The sequence below is a fragment of the Tympanuchus pallidicinctus genome, unplaced genomic scaffold (assembly GCF_026119805.1).
Source record: "Tympanuchus pallidicinctus isolate F22 unplaced genomic scaffold, pur_lepc_1.0 scaffold3, whole genome shotgun sequence".
NCBI lineage: Eukaryota > Metazoa > Chordata > Aves > Galliformes > Phasianidae > Tympanuchus > Tympanuchus pallidicinctus.
In genome coordinates, this window is record NW_026294747.1 from 12,664,705 (window position 1) to 12,679,698 (window position 14,994).

General features: G+C 38.3%; 1 protein-coding gene across 1 annotated transcript in view; it reads right to left on the reverse strand.

Annotated features, from left to right (window-relative positions):
- KCNQ1 (potassium voltage-gated channel subfamily Q member 1) overlaps positions 1-14,994 on the reverse strand; it is a 328,880-nt gene that overhangs the window by 96,182 nt on the left and 217,704 nt on the right. Inside the window, exons 13-15 of the mRNA XM_052694566.1 lie at positions 7,458-7,552; positions 6,859-6,905; positions 5,464-5,525 (exon numbers count right to left, since the gene is read on the reverse strand). Of these exons, the coding sequence (XP_052550526.1) occupies positions 5,464-5,525; positions 6,859-6,905; positions 7,458-7,552 (204 nt within the window). The remainder of the gene's footprint in view (positions 1-5,463; positions 5,526-6,858; positions 6,906-7,457; positions 7,553-14,994) is intronic.

Sequence of the window (14,994 nt, forward strand, 5' to 3'; positions counted from 1 at the left end):
TTTTTGCCTTTCAAATGTGCACCAGTTCTTACGATCCATCAAGAAGCACAGTAACTGCTCCCATAGACTTCAGAATGGCATAAAAAAAGTAGACAAAAATGGCACCGAAGGTGAGGTTAGGTAAAGCAGTTACTTTGTGGAAAATTGGGAGATAAGCCACACGCTATGAATTCTTCTCAGTAAACAAGCTGTCAATATGAAAGCTGGCACTTGTGAACCCAGAAGAGATGGGTGAGATAATACTTTCCTAAATAAAACATAAAATTATCTAACGTATGCTATTAGGATTGTAAATACAGAGAATAGAACATTCTTAAGCCACAAGAAAGGCCCACTGTAATGCGTCAGCCCGCAAAGCTGGCACAGAAAAGGACGTGGTTCTAGGACAAAATCTTGCAGCTACACGTTAGCATGTACTGACACCACAACAAGGAGCAGGAAAATGAAGCAAACAACCCCATTAAATTTTAACTTCTCTGCAGTCTATGTCTGCAAACCATAATTACCAGAGCTCAGATTCTAAAAAGATAGTGGGTCGTATCCTTAGTGCTGGAATGGTAATGAGCAATTAATACCTCAGCGTTAAGATTCACTCAAGGAGTGAATAAGCTTTCATTCTCGTTTGTATGGAAATGCACATCTCAGATCCATGCAAATGACCAATGCAATTCAACGCTTGCAGATTAGGCAGATTAGATATGAAGCCTTTTGCAATGGGGAACTATTAGTTGATTGCAGGAAAGAACCAGTGAAAATCTGTAGCAGGATTTTGATATGTCAGTGACTATTCTGCTCAGCTGGATCACAATTAACAGGACTTCAGCCAAAGCGATACAGCTATGGATAGAGTCAAAGTTCTGGCAAAACAACTACAGGAAATAATTTAGCCAGAAAAAAATGTTGCAACCTACAGGTTTCCAGCTCTTTATGAAAGCCACCTCGATAAAGCCTTGCACTTATCTATCCTTTAAAGTTCCATGCTCAGAACTCACACTGAAAATTGCATCAAATACACATAATGTAATTATGGTTTTACTGAACGTGGGACCTGTACATCTAACAATCAAAGACACCGTAGATGGAAGAGAGAAAACCAAATTACTACAACCAGAACACCGAAGAACAGCACACACAAGAGAACTTCCTTTCAGACACTTTTGGTTTTGTAGAGTAGTTCAGATTTCAAGTAGGCAACTTAAGAAGCACCGTAGCATTTGTTCTATTTTAGGGTAGATGTTGCCACATAACAGATTTGTTTTTAGATTAATTCAATGGTGGTGCAAACTGCATTTACAGGAAATCTGAAAAAGTGATATGATTCTTTGTCCAGTGATGCACTGCATGCTTGAATTTCTACATGCAGCTATTTGGATTGCTACTAGTAAGAGGACAAGTGTTTGTGCTTTCAAATGCAAGCATGCAAAATGTGCATATGCTTGCAATGAATATTATCCTGCTGCATTTTTGGATTCGCAGTAAAAGGTGTTATGCACCTCACTACCACACACCATTTGTATAAACAGTAATTTCCATTTAAATCTCTACAACTTGAAATTTAGCAGTAGATACTGTCACTCCTAATGTTCCCTGTAATTGAAAAATACTATTATGAGATGTTAATCACAGAATGGTTTGGTTTGGAAGGAACCTCTAAGACCACCTAGTTCCAATTCCCTGTTATAAGCACCTGGCCTTGAATGCTTCCAAGAAAACACAGCCTTTCTGGGCAACCTGTTCCAGTGTCTCCCTCACAATAAAGAATTTCTAGAATATCTAGTCTAAATCTACTCTTTTCCAGTTTAAAACCATTTCCCCTTGTCCTGTCGCTACGTGCTGTTACAAAAGGTTCATGGCAACCTTGTTAATACTGATATTGACGCCGCACTTACTGTCAGGTACAAGAGTAGTTCTGACTATGTAGAAGGGAACACCTGGAGAATCGCTTTTGGATTCCTGTAACTATTCTTGAAAGGCAAATTTTAAAAAGCATCCAAATAACTGCAGAAGTTTAAGTGCCATTTTAAAACAACTTAGTGAAGAACAGAGCTCAACTTTTCCTGCTCAGAAATAGATGATATCTGTTTTTTAAGTTCTGTTGGAAACCCAAAATGTGTTACTCCTGCTTCAGCAGGGCTTACTGACATCTGTGGGAGTCTGATATGTAGGCACAACACACTGTTAAGAGTCCAGAGACAATCAATTTTGCCCTCACTGTGTACTCTGGATGATCTTCTACTGTGCTCTTGTGTAAAACTGAATTACCCAAGGGCAAATAAGCACTAAGCCCATCTGATTATCTGCAAAGTGCAAGCTGGGTCTGATATATCCAAATTAATGGCCAGCAGAAGGAACAGATCATCCCAAATAGCATTAGAGTCAATACAAAATTAAAGCAGTGAAATGAAGAGATATGGCACACAGAAGTTCTTGAGTGCACTGAGGACTTTTTTTCTGGATCGAGCTGCTAGGCACACCCTGCATTAAACCACTGGCATGCAGCGGTCTCTGCATATGGATTAGCAGTGGTGTGCTCACACAGCTGCACATATCTGGTAAACTGCTTTTGATTTTGATTTTGGTAGCAATCCAGCAGTGGCCAGGTTTCTTGAGGGTAGGCTGAATAGTCATTCACAGATGTTTCAGGATGAAAAAAAAAAAAAAAAGAAGGCTGGTCACCGCAAATAAAATGATTTGTTGCTGCTGTAATCCTGCTTGGCTACATTCTCTGAGGGACCAGATAAGCGTTATCTACATGCCTGGACATGGACAGTTGCTATGTTAGTGGAGCTAGGAGCTCTGTCTGGGCACCGCACTGAGGCAGTTTGTGTCTTCTGGACCAAAGCTGGCTGCTGCCCAGACAGACTGAGGAGTGGGCAGAACCACCGCCTGCAACTGCCTGCACACAGCTCTGGCAATAAGCTTTTCAAAGAACACAGCACTTCACGCTTTTGCCTTTTTTAACTAACAGAAAACAGCAATGAAGTCTAAATATGCTGAAATTACAGACTGGATTTTGATTTTTTTTCTTTTTTTTTTTTCTTTTCTCTCTCCAATCAAGGCATATCATGTTGTACCCCTTCTAGTCACATTCATGACACCACCTTTGCAGCAGTTTGCCAAAACAAAACAAAAAAATCTACAGGAAGGAGTCTGCAAGTAGGTTCCTGCCACCTTGATTCATCCCCCTGGCATTTATGTATTAGGAAACCATCGCAAAATACATATATTGTACAAGGCCAATATATATTGTACAGTTCCAGTTGGTGTACAAGATTAATAGATCCTACATACAACAGTATATTGAGAGGATACTTATTTTCCTCAGAGATTATATATATGTATACAAAAATATCTGATACTAGCGATACAGCTTCATGTTTCAGAGATTTAGAAAAAAGGAAATGGAATTGTTATTTTTGCTGAAAGTCTCCCTCCCTCCCTCAGATAAGCACAGCTCTAAATTTAAAAGAAGGCAAAACAATATATATATATATGGCTGACTTCAATACATGGAAGTTAGACGTTGCCTACACTATAGAAAATCTCTTTAAGAAGCCCAAAATTCAAAACTATTTCAAAACTAAAGGGAATGTAGCTAAACGTTTAAAATACATGGTCACCTTCAAAAACAGCTGATCTGCATATCTTTTAGGCAGCACCTGGCTTGGGAAGGATTTAATTGTGTGATAAATCATCCCACGCACAGAATAGAGAAGGCCAGTCTTGGAGATCAAAAATCGAGCTCTGGCCGCTGCCTGCAGCTGCAGTAAAAATGTGATTTCAGCAGTGCCAGTGTGCTGACATGCACACTGCTGTTTGTCGACTCCAACTGAAATTCTCTATTTTTAGCCTTTCAGCTACTTTCAGATAAAATTCCTGCAGATAGGACTAGCTGTATAGGTCAGATAACATACAACTCTGAAACCACAGATGACCTCATACAACTACAAAGAAAGGTCTGTTACTTAAAACAAGGCTAAAATTTAACCCAGCTATACTAAAATTAAACAGGGAGCATTTTACAGTCCCATTACAAGGCATAAAACAACAGTCACCATAAATTCACAGTGCATTTACTTGTAAAAAGAGTAATTAATAACCCCAAGTAGATTATCTCTGAGGCAGCACAACACCAATGCTTTCTCACGCTCGCTGGAGATTTTACAAACACCACTGAGAATCTATTTTAGCTGTCATCTGAGAATTGTTTGTCCAAACTGAAAAGTCATTGTTCTTTGTCACAATCCACAAGACACATTTTGTCATGTCCCACACTTCTAGCTGACATTAAGGAGATAAAATGAATAAACATAACTTGAACTTTCTGGAATGAGCATCCATTTGTAAGGATGCTTACTGACCACAGACCCAAACAAGCAGTCCACGGCGATTTTTCTCTGTCCAAAATGCACTGTACTTTCCTGTTTTCTTCTCCACTCTTCATGTTTGTTTCCCTATATATCAAAAGGCACCTGTTTCCTTCAAAATGCCATTCATTTCTGACAGATAGAAACATATTCATGAGTGCTATCATTCAAGTCTATCTTACGTATTTAAAGATAAACGTATATGGCAGAATGGATATATCTCACACTAGATACAATACAGATTGAGAGGATCAGTTTGTGCCCTTTGCTCTGTTTCACTCATAACTCTCTTCTGGTTTGCAGAATATTTGCCTGATATTTATTCACAACAAACACATCATGAAGGTATCACAGACTGCCAGTAGTGGCAGAAAGCATTTTTCCCACAACATACTTAAAATGATTCTACTTTTCTTTATCGCAACATAGACAAGCCCACCACCCCAGTTTTCCTCTTTTCTACCTTAAAGCAATGACATTGTCTCTACCTGCCATCCAATCTTTCAAGCAGAGCCAGCATTGAAATAAGGGGTCACATAGCACTTAACTGTTAATCTGCAATTACAGAATAAGTCTGATGTTTTCTGACTTCAAGTCACTTGAAAGGAGAAACTGTTTGTCACAGAGAATGAAAACCAGGACAGAATGAGGTTTGCTCTCACACTCTCTAAGGAATTGTAGGTGGAGTTATATAAACAACAAAGCAACGATCAAAGGGAAATCTTGGGACTGTAATATACCGAAGTATTAAAAGAACAGAGTCTTTTATCTGTCGTAGAGGAAGGAAGTAGAGCATTGAGACATGTGTAATAAATACAATTAAAAATCAAAAAACCAAGCAAGTCCTCAAAGAGACCGAAATCAATTAAAGTCTGTTTGTTTTTTTTTTCCTTCTTCCCTTTCCCCCCCTCCCCCTTAATCTGTTAGAAGAAGAAGAACGAACCAAAAATGCAATCTGCAACAAAAATTACACTCCATCACCTGGAAGAACCAGCCATTCAACTCTATTTTAAGCCGAGCTTTTCCCGTCATCCTGTGAAAAAAGCTCTGTTCAATCACAGACCACACGTTTGTTCACTGCCAGCCTCAGGCTTACCTTGTCCTCCACTCTGTTCAGCCTGGCACCAATCGTGTTATTCCCTCGATCTTTGCTTTTTTCTATGAACAAGAAACATTTTCATATTAATATATGGTGTTATAACAAAACATCAGTAAGCCACAACAGGGTATGTATAAGTAGCCCACCAACACAGTGTAACTGAACACCTCTACCAGGCTGGTAGTTTTATTTCTGAAAAGCAGCTTTTTGTTTCTTTTTATAGTGCAGGCCCAAGCCACAGCTTTTAAGAGCCCTTAAGCTTAAGGCACTTTCAACCTTAGCTTTATGCTTTAGCCTGGGAGATCAAAACTGGTCCCAAGTTAGTTAACATTTTAATTACTGTTTAAAAGACAATTTGGCACTATGTGCAAAAAATAAGTATGAGCAACGCACTTGGACAATGTTTTGTCTTTTTTCCTTTCTACATGCCATACAGAAAAATAAACTTGAAAACAACAGTAACAGGGTTTGGATTAACCAGTCTTGCTGCTAAACAAACTTAATACTTTGGGTTCCTTTTCTACTTTCTTTTCAAAGATAACAAAGATGTATGTGAATATTATTGATTTCATAGGAACTCTGTATTTATAATACACCATTTTACTGGAAACAGGATGAATCCCAGCGAGATTAGAGTCATTATTTTGAAAAATCCAGTGAAAGTAGGTGCTATGGTTTAACCTGGCAGGTGGTTGAGCACCACGCACTCGCTCACTCATTAAACCCCTTCCCAGCGGGATGGGTGAGAAAATTGAAAGGAAACAAACAACGAAGTAGAACTCATTGGTTGAGATGAAACTATTTACTAAGAGGAAGAAACAAAATAAGGCAATAGCTATGCCAAATATACCTATATGAACATGATAACAAATGATGCACAAGCAATTGCTCACCACCTCCTGACTGATGCCCAGCTAAGCTCCTGCTCATCAGAAGAGCCAAAACTCTCACTCCCTTCAAAACACCTTCCACACAATGCCATCTAGTATGGAATACTCCTTTGGCCAATTTAAGTCTGCTGTCTTAATCCTCTTCCCTCTCATCTCCTTATACCCTTCACTGAGAATGGCCTTGACTCTACAACATTGCTTAGCAGCAACTGTAAATATCAGTGTTTATCAACACTGTCCTTCTTCTAGAACCAAAACACAGCATCATACCAGTCACTTTGAAGAAAGTAATTCCACCTCAGCTGAAACTAAGACACCAGGTGCTTTAAATATCTAATTAAGAACAGCCCTATTTAAAAAGGTGTTGTTTAGGTATCTACAATATTTAGTTAGCTTCAGGTCACAAGTTTTTAAAATTGTTGCAACAAAATCAAAAGTATTTTTAAAAGGATTTCCCACTAATTATATCTTCATAAAATAAAATTTAGACATATTAATTTACCTGAGACAGAGATGAAAAGAGATGGCTTCCCTATGCATTGATCCAACCTGTAAACAAAGAAGAAAATTTTTTAGCTTTTATCAATCTGAGGTGATAAAGTGATATCAATCTTCATCTTCTGGAGCTGAATGGGAGGAGACCTCTTCACAAGCAAGCAACGTGGTTTGTACAGCAAATGAACCAGCATTAGACTTGAACGGTCTTCAGCTTTCTTTAGCAAAAGTGGAGTTTTACCGTGCCCACTGCTTTTTCACATGAACAGAATTGCTGTTTCCTCAATTTTTGGGTCTACTGTAGCTTACTTACAGCATCCACCTATTCTCTCTTTGTTTGCTGTTAAGTGTAGTTCTACAAGAGCAGGCAATGTTATTTCACTCTGTACAAGCACATCAAGGGATTATGGCCTACAGTCAGAGTAAGCTTGGTCTGAGGCAATGCACACAAGTATAATCAAAACAGTAAGTCTCAGTTATCAGATTTTTAAGCTCTCTGCCTTCTTCATCTTCTGTAAAAACAACGCTTTATTTGAGTGACATTTCTGTATTCTGTGAATTTGCACAGTCCTACCAATACAGCATTTGTAATCCTATCAGTTATACCTTCTCTGTAACTCCTTGATTCGCACCATCAGGTTGAGATGACCCTGGGAATACTGCTCAATAACATCTCGGACATCGTATGGCTTTCTAGCTTGCTGTAAAATAAAAATCAGAAACAGATCAGTAAGCTACAAAGATGTATAAATATTCCATGTGAATGTAATTTATTTTCCAAAATCAAGAAGTAAATTCTTCTAAACCCATTTAACATTTTATTAAATTTCAGATAATTTGACCATTGTATGATCATATATTTATTGTGGAATAATTATGACAATTCTGATTAAATCCACCTTTTTTTTTTTTTTTGTGACTGCACGTCTACATAACTTTTGGGAGATTATCCATTAAACTTGAGGCCAAGAAACTATGTCTGCTCCTTTGCTCAGAACCTTGTGGTCACCTTAGAGCATCTTCTGGAAATCAGTTTTATACTCATCAGCTATTAGCCAGTAGAGAGCTCTTTTGCAGGTGTAAGCACTTATTCTCAGCCTGAGCTCTCAGTTCAGTTCATACTATGTGAACCTTAAACCACAGTATTGGTTGAAGGTGCATGACTGATTTCCTTTTGCAGAAAGCCTGGTTCAGCTTTCTAAACTACTGGGAAATATTGGGAAAAGACCGGGGCAAGAAACAATGAGAAAGAAAGCCCTGGGTTTGAAATTTGTATTTCATGTATGGGGAGATCTTAATCCAACCTATTAGTAATAAAAATACTTTTGTGAATTATTAAAGGCAAAGATCATTTTTTTTCCCAAGAAATATTGAGACTAACTGGGAAGTAACTGAATGAACCTGTCAAAGTGTAGTAATAAACTCAAAATATCTTAATCCTACTGTTAGAAACTGAAGCAGTGATGCTCTAACACAACAGAAGGACAGGAGTAGGGTCTAATCTTCCCACGTCAGACTGAATAGTAAGCAACACCTGACATTACAGAAGAACAGAACAGGCTAGAATGGAGTACAACAGAATACAAGGTACAGTATTCAAGGTGAAGCCATACCAATGCTAAATATAGCAGGAGAATCACATATTGTAACTGGCTGGTTACACTGTGTTCAGCACACCCCAAAAAGCAGCTTTCTCTCTTGGCTTTCAGGCCCCATTTCTGGCTCGTGTTGAGACTGCTGCCACCAGCACTTCAGGCCCCTTTCTGCTGAGCTGCTCTTCAGCCACTTGTCTCCCATCTGTGCATGGGTCTGTTGTCATTCCATCCCAAATGCAGCATTTGCATTTATGTTTGTTGAACTTCATGCCACTTCTGATTGTCCAAACAGTCAAAAGCACATCTTGGTTTACTACTGTCAGCAAATCTGCTGATGATGCAGTCAACTCCTGCATCCAAATCACTGACAGCAATGTTGAACAGAACCATTCTTTGAACTGAGTCATGGGGAATACTGCTAGTGACCTGCCACCAGCCACATGTAGCTCCATTCGCTTCAGCTCTTTGAGTTCTGCCCTTCAGAGAGTTCATCACCCAGGGTAACAGGAACCTGCTCACAGTAAGAACATTTGTCCAGAAGGATTCTGGGGATGGTATCAAAGGCCATACTGAAATCAAGAAAGATTAGATCCACTGCCTTCTCTTCATCTAAGCAGGTGACCCTGTCATAGAAGGATATCAAATTACTAAGGCAAGACTTTCCCTTCATGAACCCATGTTGATTATGCCTAATGACAGCTTTGTTCTTTAATTGCCTTTCTGTAGCACCCAGGACATTTTTACGTATCTTTTCTGGGTACTGAACTAAGATTGACAGGTCTGTTATTTCCTGAGTCTTCTTTTATGCCTATCTTGTGTACAGGGGTATAACATTGGCTAGCTTCCAGTCAGCAGAGACTCCCTTGACCTGCAGTAAACTGTTGAGAGGGTCCAGCTTTAACGTCTGCTAATTCCTTCAGTGCTGTGATATGAATCCTGTCAGGCCCCTTGGACTTACAAACACTCAATGGATACAACTGGTCTCTTACAATTTTGGTGGCTACAAATGGAGAGTCATTGCTCCCCATGGACCCCTAAACCTAAACCCTCTACAGTCAATTGCCTGGGGACACTGCTAACTAGCTCCTTGAGTAGCTTAAAGTTTGCTCTCTTAAAATCCAAGGTGCCAACTCTGCTGACATTTTTCCTCCCTACACTAAAAATGTTGAACTCAACTGTTTCATGACCACTGCTTAGAAAATGTTCAAGGTTAAATGAAAACCTGTTAATTCTCAACATCATCTCCATCAGCTGAAGTCATCCAAAAAACAGGACTGAAAATTTCAGGGCAGGCTCCAGTTTAATGTGGGGAAAACTTCCTATGACAAAAATGCATTGCAGTGCACTTCATTTCTTGAAGAAAACACTTTTTTGTATGTTTTGAAGGGGACAATTTCCTATTTGTCAAGTTTAATATCTTTGCTTTATCACACTCCCTTGTTCAGGTAAATGAAATACTGGATAAGGACCAGATTAGAATGGCAGTCAGTCCATTTTACAATTAAATTACTTTTGACATCCAACTGTTGTCTTCAGATACTGCCTTAAGAAGTTTCAAAAACTACACATCTTCTGAAGATCAATTGTTCTGCACCTAAATAATAGCTTTTGTTAGTCTCCTGTTACATTTTGCTCTTATTCCACCTGCTCTTAAAAAACTAGAGTTCAGCACTTCATCTTTAAAACTCTCTCTTCATATATTTACTTTTTCAGTAAAATATCACTTCATTAAGCAAATTGCATTTCAGTCTGCCAGAATCTCAGAAACCAACTGCAAACCTTGGCCTCATGTGAGATACTCACTGATTTGACCAAAGAGCACACAGGAGTTCCCAGGAAAGCCAAGTGCTTACACACATTGCAATCATAACCGACAGCCACAGAGAAAGAAGCCTGACCCAACAGTGGCATAAGCCCAAAGTCTTGTCCACAGGCTAATCCTGTAAGTGCAGTACTATCAAAACAAACAAACAACCCATGCCCCTGCCCCCTCCTCCCCAAATCTTTACTATCTTCATGTGATAACCCAGCAAGGGACAGATCTGCAAGATCAGCTCGAAAACTTCAGGTTCAGTAAAGCACTTTAGCAGGAAGAAGCACGAAGAGCTTTATTCTGCCTTCCATACTCTGCAGCAGGAGTCTGATAGTAATTCTAAATAGGTTACTGTCTGGTTTCTGTTTACCATTTAACAAAAAATGAAAATGTGGAGTAAACATAATTTATGAATGAAGTTCAGTTTCCAAGTCTGATGGAATATTTAATAGTCAGTACTGATTATTCTGCAATTACTTCATAGTGAAAGCTGACCTTTCAAGAAAAAATACTCATGCTGCTGCTGTTGACAACAGAATTTGTTAGTTCTGTAAAAGGAAAAAAAAACAACACAGCAGACAATGAATGAGTATTGAAGGAAAACGTACAAGCCAGTCCCACATGTTTCCTTAGCTTCTTTCCTCTCCTTTATTCCTCTCCTAATCAACTTATGGTAAAGAATTTCCTAAGTGAGAAAGACTTTATCTTATCATAAATGAAAATTCGCACAAATCACCAATGCCAGCTCCAAGTAAGAAATGCACACAAGTGCCCACTGCTGTTCCCTTGTAGCTGCATTCAGAGAGAACTTTCCCAAGAGCCAGACCAGGGAGAGGGGAATCCCTGCAAGGGTATTTCTGGGAAATGTAACCAAGTAACAGTCAAATAAAATGGGCCTGGGATCCTTTGAAACAAGGACACTTTGAACTACATTGTTTGCTACAGCCCAGTGTGGAGATTAGGAAAGATTACACACATACAACTCATGATTCATACTGTGACAAACAAATTTCATATGGTGATGTGTCTAAATGCAAGATTTTCCAGTGAAATCATAACAAACCAGGCAACGGTTACTCATGTCAACTGGTGGGACTCCAAGCTGTATCTTTAGTTTATTCTATGTATAGAATACTTGCCATGGTGAAGAGCACAAAACAAATTAAAAGCATGTTTCAGAAGGGAACTAAAAAAAAATAAATGTTTATAGTTGACAATGGGAAATCAGATCAAATCCCTGGTCTCTGGGTCTTTTCTGGTGGATGACACAATTGTATCCATGTGCATAAGTCACAAAACATTTAGGAACTTTCCTAATTGGAAATTAAATGTTATTTACCCATGAACTCAACCAGTGGAAATATCTAACTGTGGTGATTTGCTTTCTGAAAAGCAAATCTAGAACGGAGATACTTGATTTAGACCTAACGTGAAATTTACTTTTGTGTAGGAGAGGGGGACAAAGCCCAGGAAACCATTAATTTCTAAATACTGTTTTCCCTATAATCTATGGAATCCTTTCATAACATTGAGCTGTTCATCTTCAGTGATGCACAAGAATTGTGTTTACTACTAGTAGACCTTTCCTACACAATTTGAATGAGTCCCACAGACTTTGCAAGCGTTATAGCTCATTTACAAGAGCATAAACACATCCTTAAAAAGGGCATTAATTCTTCAAAATGTTATGCTGGGTTCCTACACGGGCATCATCATATGGACTGTATTCAGACCTAGACTTTAAAATACATCATAAATTTGTCCCCTTCTTTTAAAGAGGAAATGATTTGTATGTGTGATGCTTCACATAGTATTACTTTTCATGTCCTTTGAAATGCCTTTGTTTAGTTTCAATTTGTTTTTAATTACCTTTTTTTTTTAAACAGGAAGTCCCTGCTTTCTAACTGACATTTGTCCTTGTGTTGTCATCACCACTTGTTATTGATTGAGGTCTTTAAAAAAACGTATCTGCACAAAATTAGACATACAGGTGTATCCTGCAAACAGCTGGTACAGTTTAAGAAGCATGCTGGGTTCATGCTGAGACCTATTTTGCAAAATTTTGCTCTTCCTTCCCTTCTTCTCATTCTTCCCCTTCCCAAAAACTTTGAAGGCATCTCTAGAAAATTATCCTTTTAAGTGCTGACCTTGCAATTAATTCTTCCAGCTTACTTTAAACATTAGCAGTCTAGTGAAAATATACATAATTTTTTCCATAGGTAAGGGAAAAATCTGAATTTACTGTTAGGAAGCTACTTTTCACAAAGTTTCAAAGGCAACTATCTGCCAGAAAACAGCTTCTATGTAGACCTCTGAAAGATTAAGTTTTCAAAATGCATATTCTGCTTTACCCTAATTTCAGGTATTGTGTAGGACTGGTTAACACAAAGTGTATACTTACGAAAATGTTTAAACATGTGCCAAGTAATTTCTTGTGATTATTTTATGAGCACATAATAGAACAAAGCAGATTTACAACATACATTTGAGGAAAGAATAATAAGAGTGGTTATCTCCTAATTACAGGAGAGGTTTCCAAAATCACCTCGTGGCTAGAATTTCAAGGTGATTTTGTGCATTAGGTTACTTCAGTGCTTTTGAAAACTGTACTTTTGGTGCTCTCCACGTTTTTAAACTTGGTCATGACCTTGTATTCAGAAATTATGGAAAAGTATCAGGTATCTCCCTATTGGAAATCTCTACTTCCAACAGGAACAGACGTATATCATTTCAACACAGTAGTGACGTCAGATATTTCACTTTATCTTAACTTAGATTGCTGGTTCATTACTAACAGCTCATATTAATAATTCAGGAAGCATGAGGACTACTAAAGAAGGATAAGAGACAACCTTGTTGAAGGGTTTTGTAGACAGCCAGGAAGAGGTCTTTTGCAGGTGAGAAAGTTAGAGCACAACTGAGAAACCAGCTTCGTAAATGGGACACTGAATACAAACAAGTTTTGAGTAGGAACTGAATAGTCCCATTCTATTCAGTGAAATGCTTTTTCAGCTTCTATCAAGTCATCTGCCGCAGGGGAGTTTCATTTATTTGCCAGGTGGATAATGTTGCACACAGTGTTCAGGCATTTTCCAAATCTGTTTTTGACAATCACCACCTGGGAGGTAGATATGTAATGTGTAGATTTCTTGTTTCTAAATAGCTTTGCTAATGCCATGGCAAATATTTTATGTTCTGAATTTATGGGAGCAATGATTCTGTAATTACCACAGACCAAAGAATCGCAATCAGTTTGCAGAATAAGAATAAACTGAAGTGTAATGAAATTGGCCACATTCACGCTGTTTTTCACTGAATAGCAATGGACGCTTCACTGGAATGAGCAACATCCCTTTCCAACTTACAAGTGCTGACCAGCCAGCACTAAGGAACTTCTCAACAAAATAACTACAGAAATTATTTTCCAGTAGCCAGATTCCATGGCTTTCTTAACTTTAATCTAAGAAAAATGTTAGGCAAAATCTGCTAGCAGAAACTTTCTGAAAGTGTTCCCATCAAGAAAATCCCTGTGGTGGGAGGTTTCAGCTTCAACAATCTGAATACTTTATCCACAACTGAATGAAATTTGGGGAAATGTATGGCAACCTTAGCTATAAATTCACTCATCAATTTTGGGGAAAAAAAGATTCACAAAAGAAAATTACTAAAAAAATTCAGGTGATGGTTCTAAATTTTGGAGCTGAAGTCAGAATCCAGGCTTTGAAGCAGCAGCAAGCAGCGGTTTATAGAAACAATGCATCCATGAATAGTTAATTACCATCATTTTTTAAATTCCTAAATGTTGTGCTCTTCATACATTTGAAGGACAAAAGATCCCTTCTCATCACAACCCTTTTTTTTGGTGTAGATTAAGGGAAAGCTTTTCAATCTCTTCCATACAGCAGTGCCAAGTTTATGCTCAAGTATGCATGTGGGCAGTTAAGCTCTCCTCTTTCTTTGCATTTTCAGCTGTTGTGCCTGTTCTATGGAGACTGTCCCTTATGAATTCCTTTTAAGTCAAATTATGTATTTCTTATATACATGATATATTCACCTGGTTCAAATCAAGCTGAAGGCTATTGACACATGTTTTCATGAGATTAACCAAATTGATTTTAAAACCACATTCATAGAAAGTTTGCAGCCACAAATTTTCATTCGGACCAGGCAACCAAGTAAATTAGTTACTGCAAAACACTCATTATATTGCAATATCCCTGCAAGAGAAGAGAGGGAAGAGACACGCTGGAAATGTTTGTTGGTGGGGGTTACAGAAGAGAACAGACTGTCACAAGTTGTGAAAGAGGTGTGCAAGCATGCATTAGGGACAATTGAAAAGGATGCTAAAACCTTCCAATCCACTAGCAAATTTCCATTCCAGTTTCTTATCAGGACTTCAATATAATTGACTAAAAGACAGAAATAAGGCTGAGGTAGTATTTTAATCTCTAATCCTACTGACTCAGCATGACAGTAACATACAGCTCAGAATTAATGGAGACATATGAGAATGTTTGCACTGTGAGAAAGAGGCAGCGATAACGGAAGGTTAGAGGTCAAGTCCATTAGCAGAAAATAACATTTTAATTCAGACTGCATTTCAGGAGTTTAGCCTATTTTCAGTGTGTCCACAGTTGACTAGCCTGCTGCTAAACAACTACTCTATTCAAGTAGGGAGAGAATAGTGGGTGTAGCTCTCCGTTACTGAAATGAATTGTGTCAGTCTCTTAAAGTT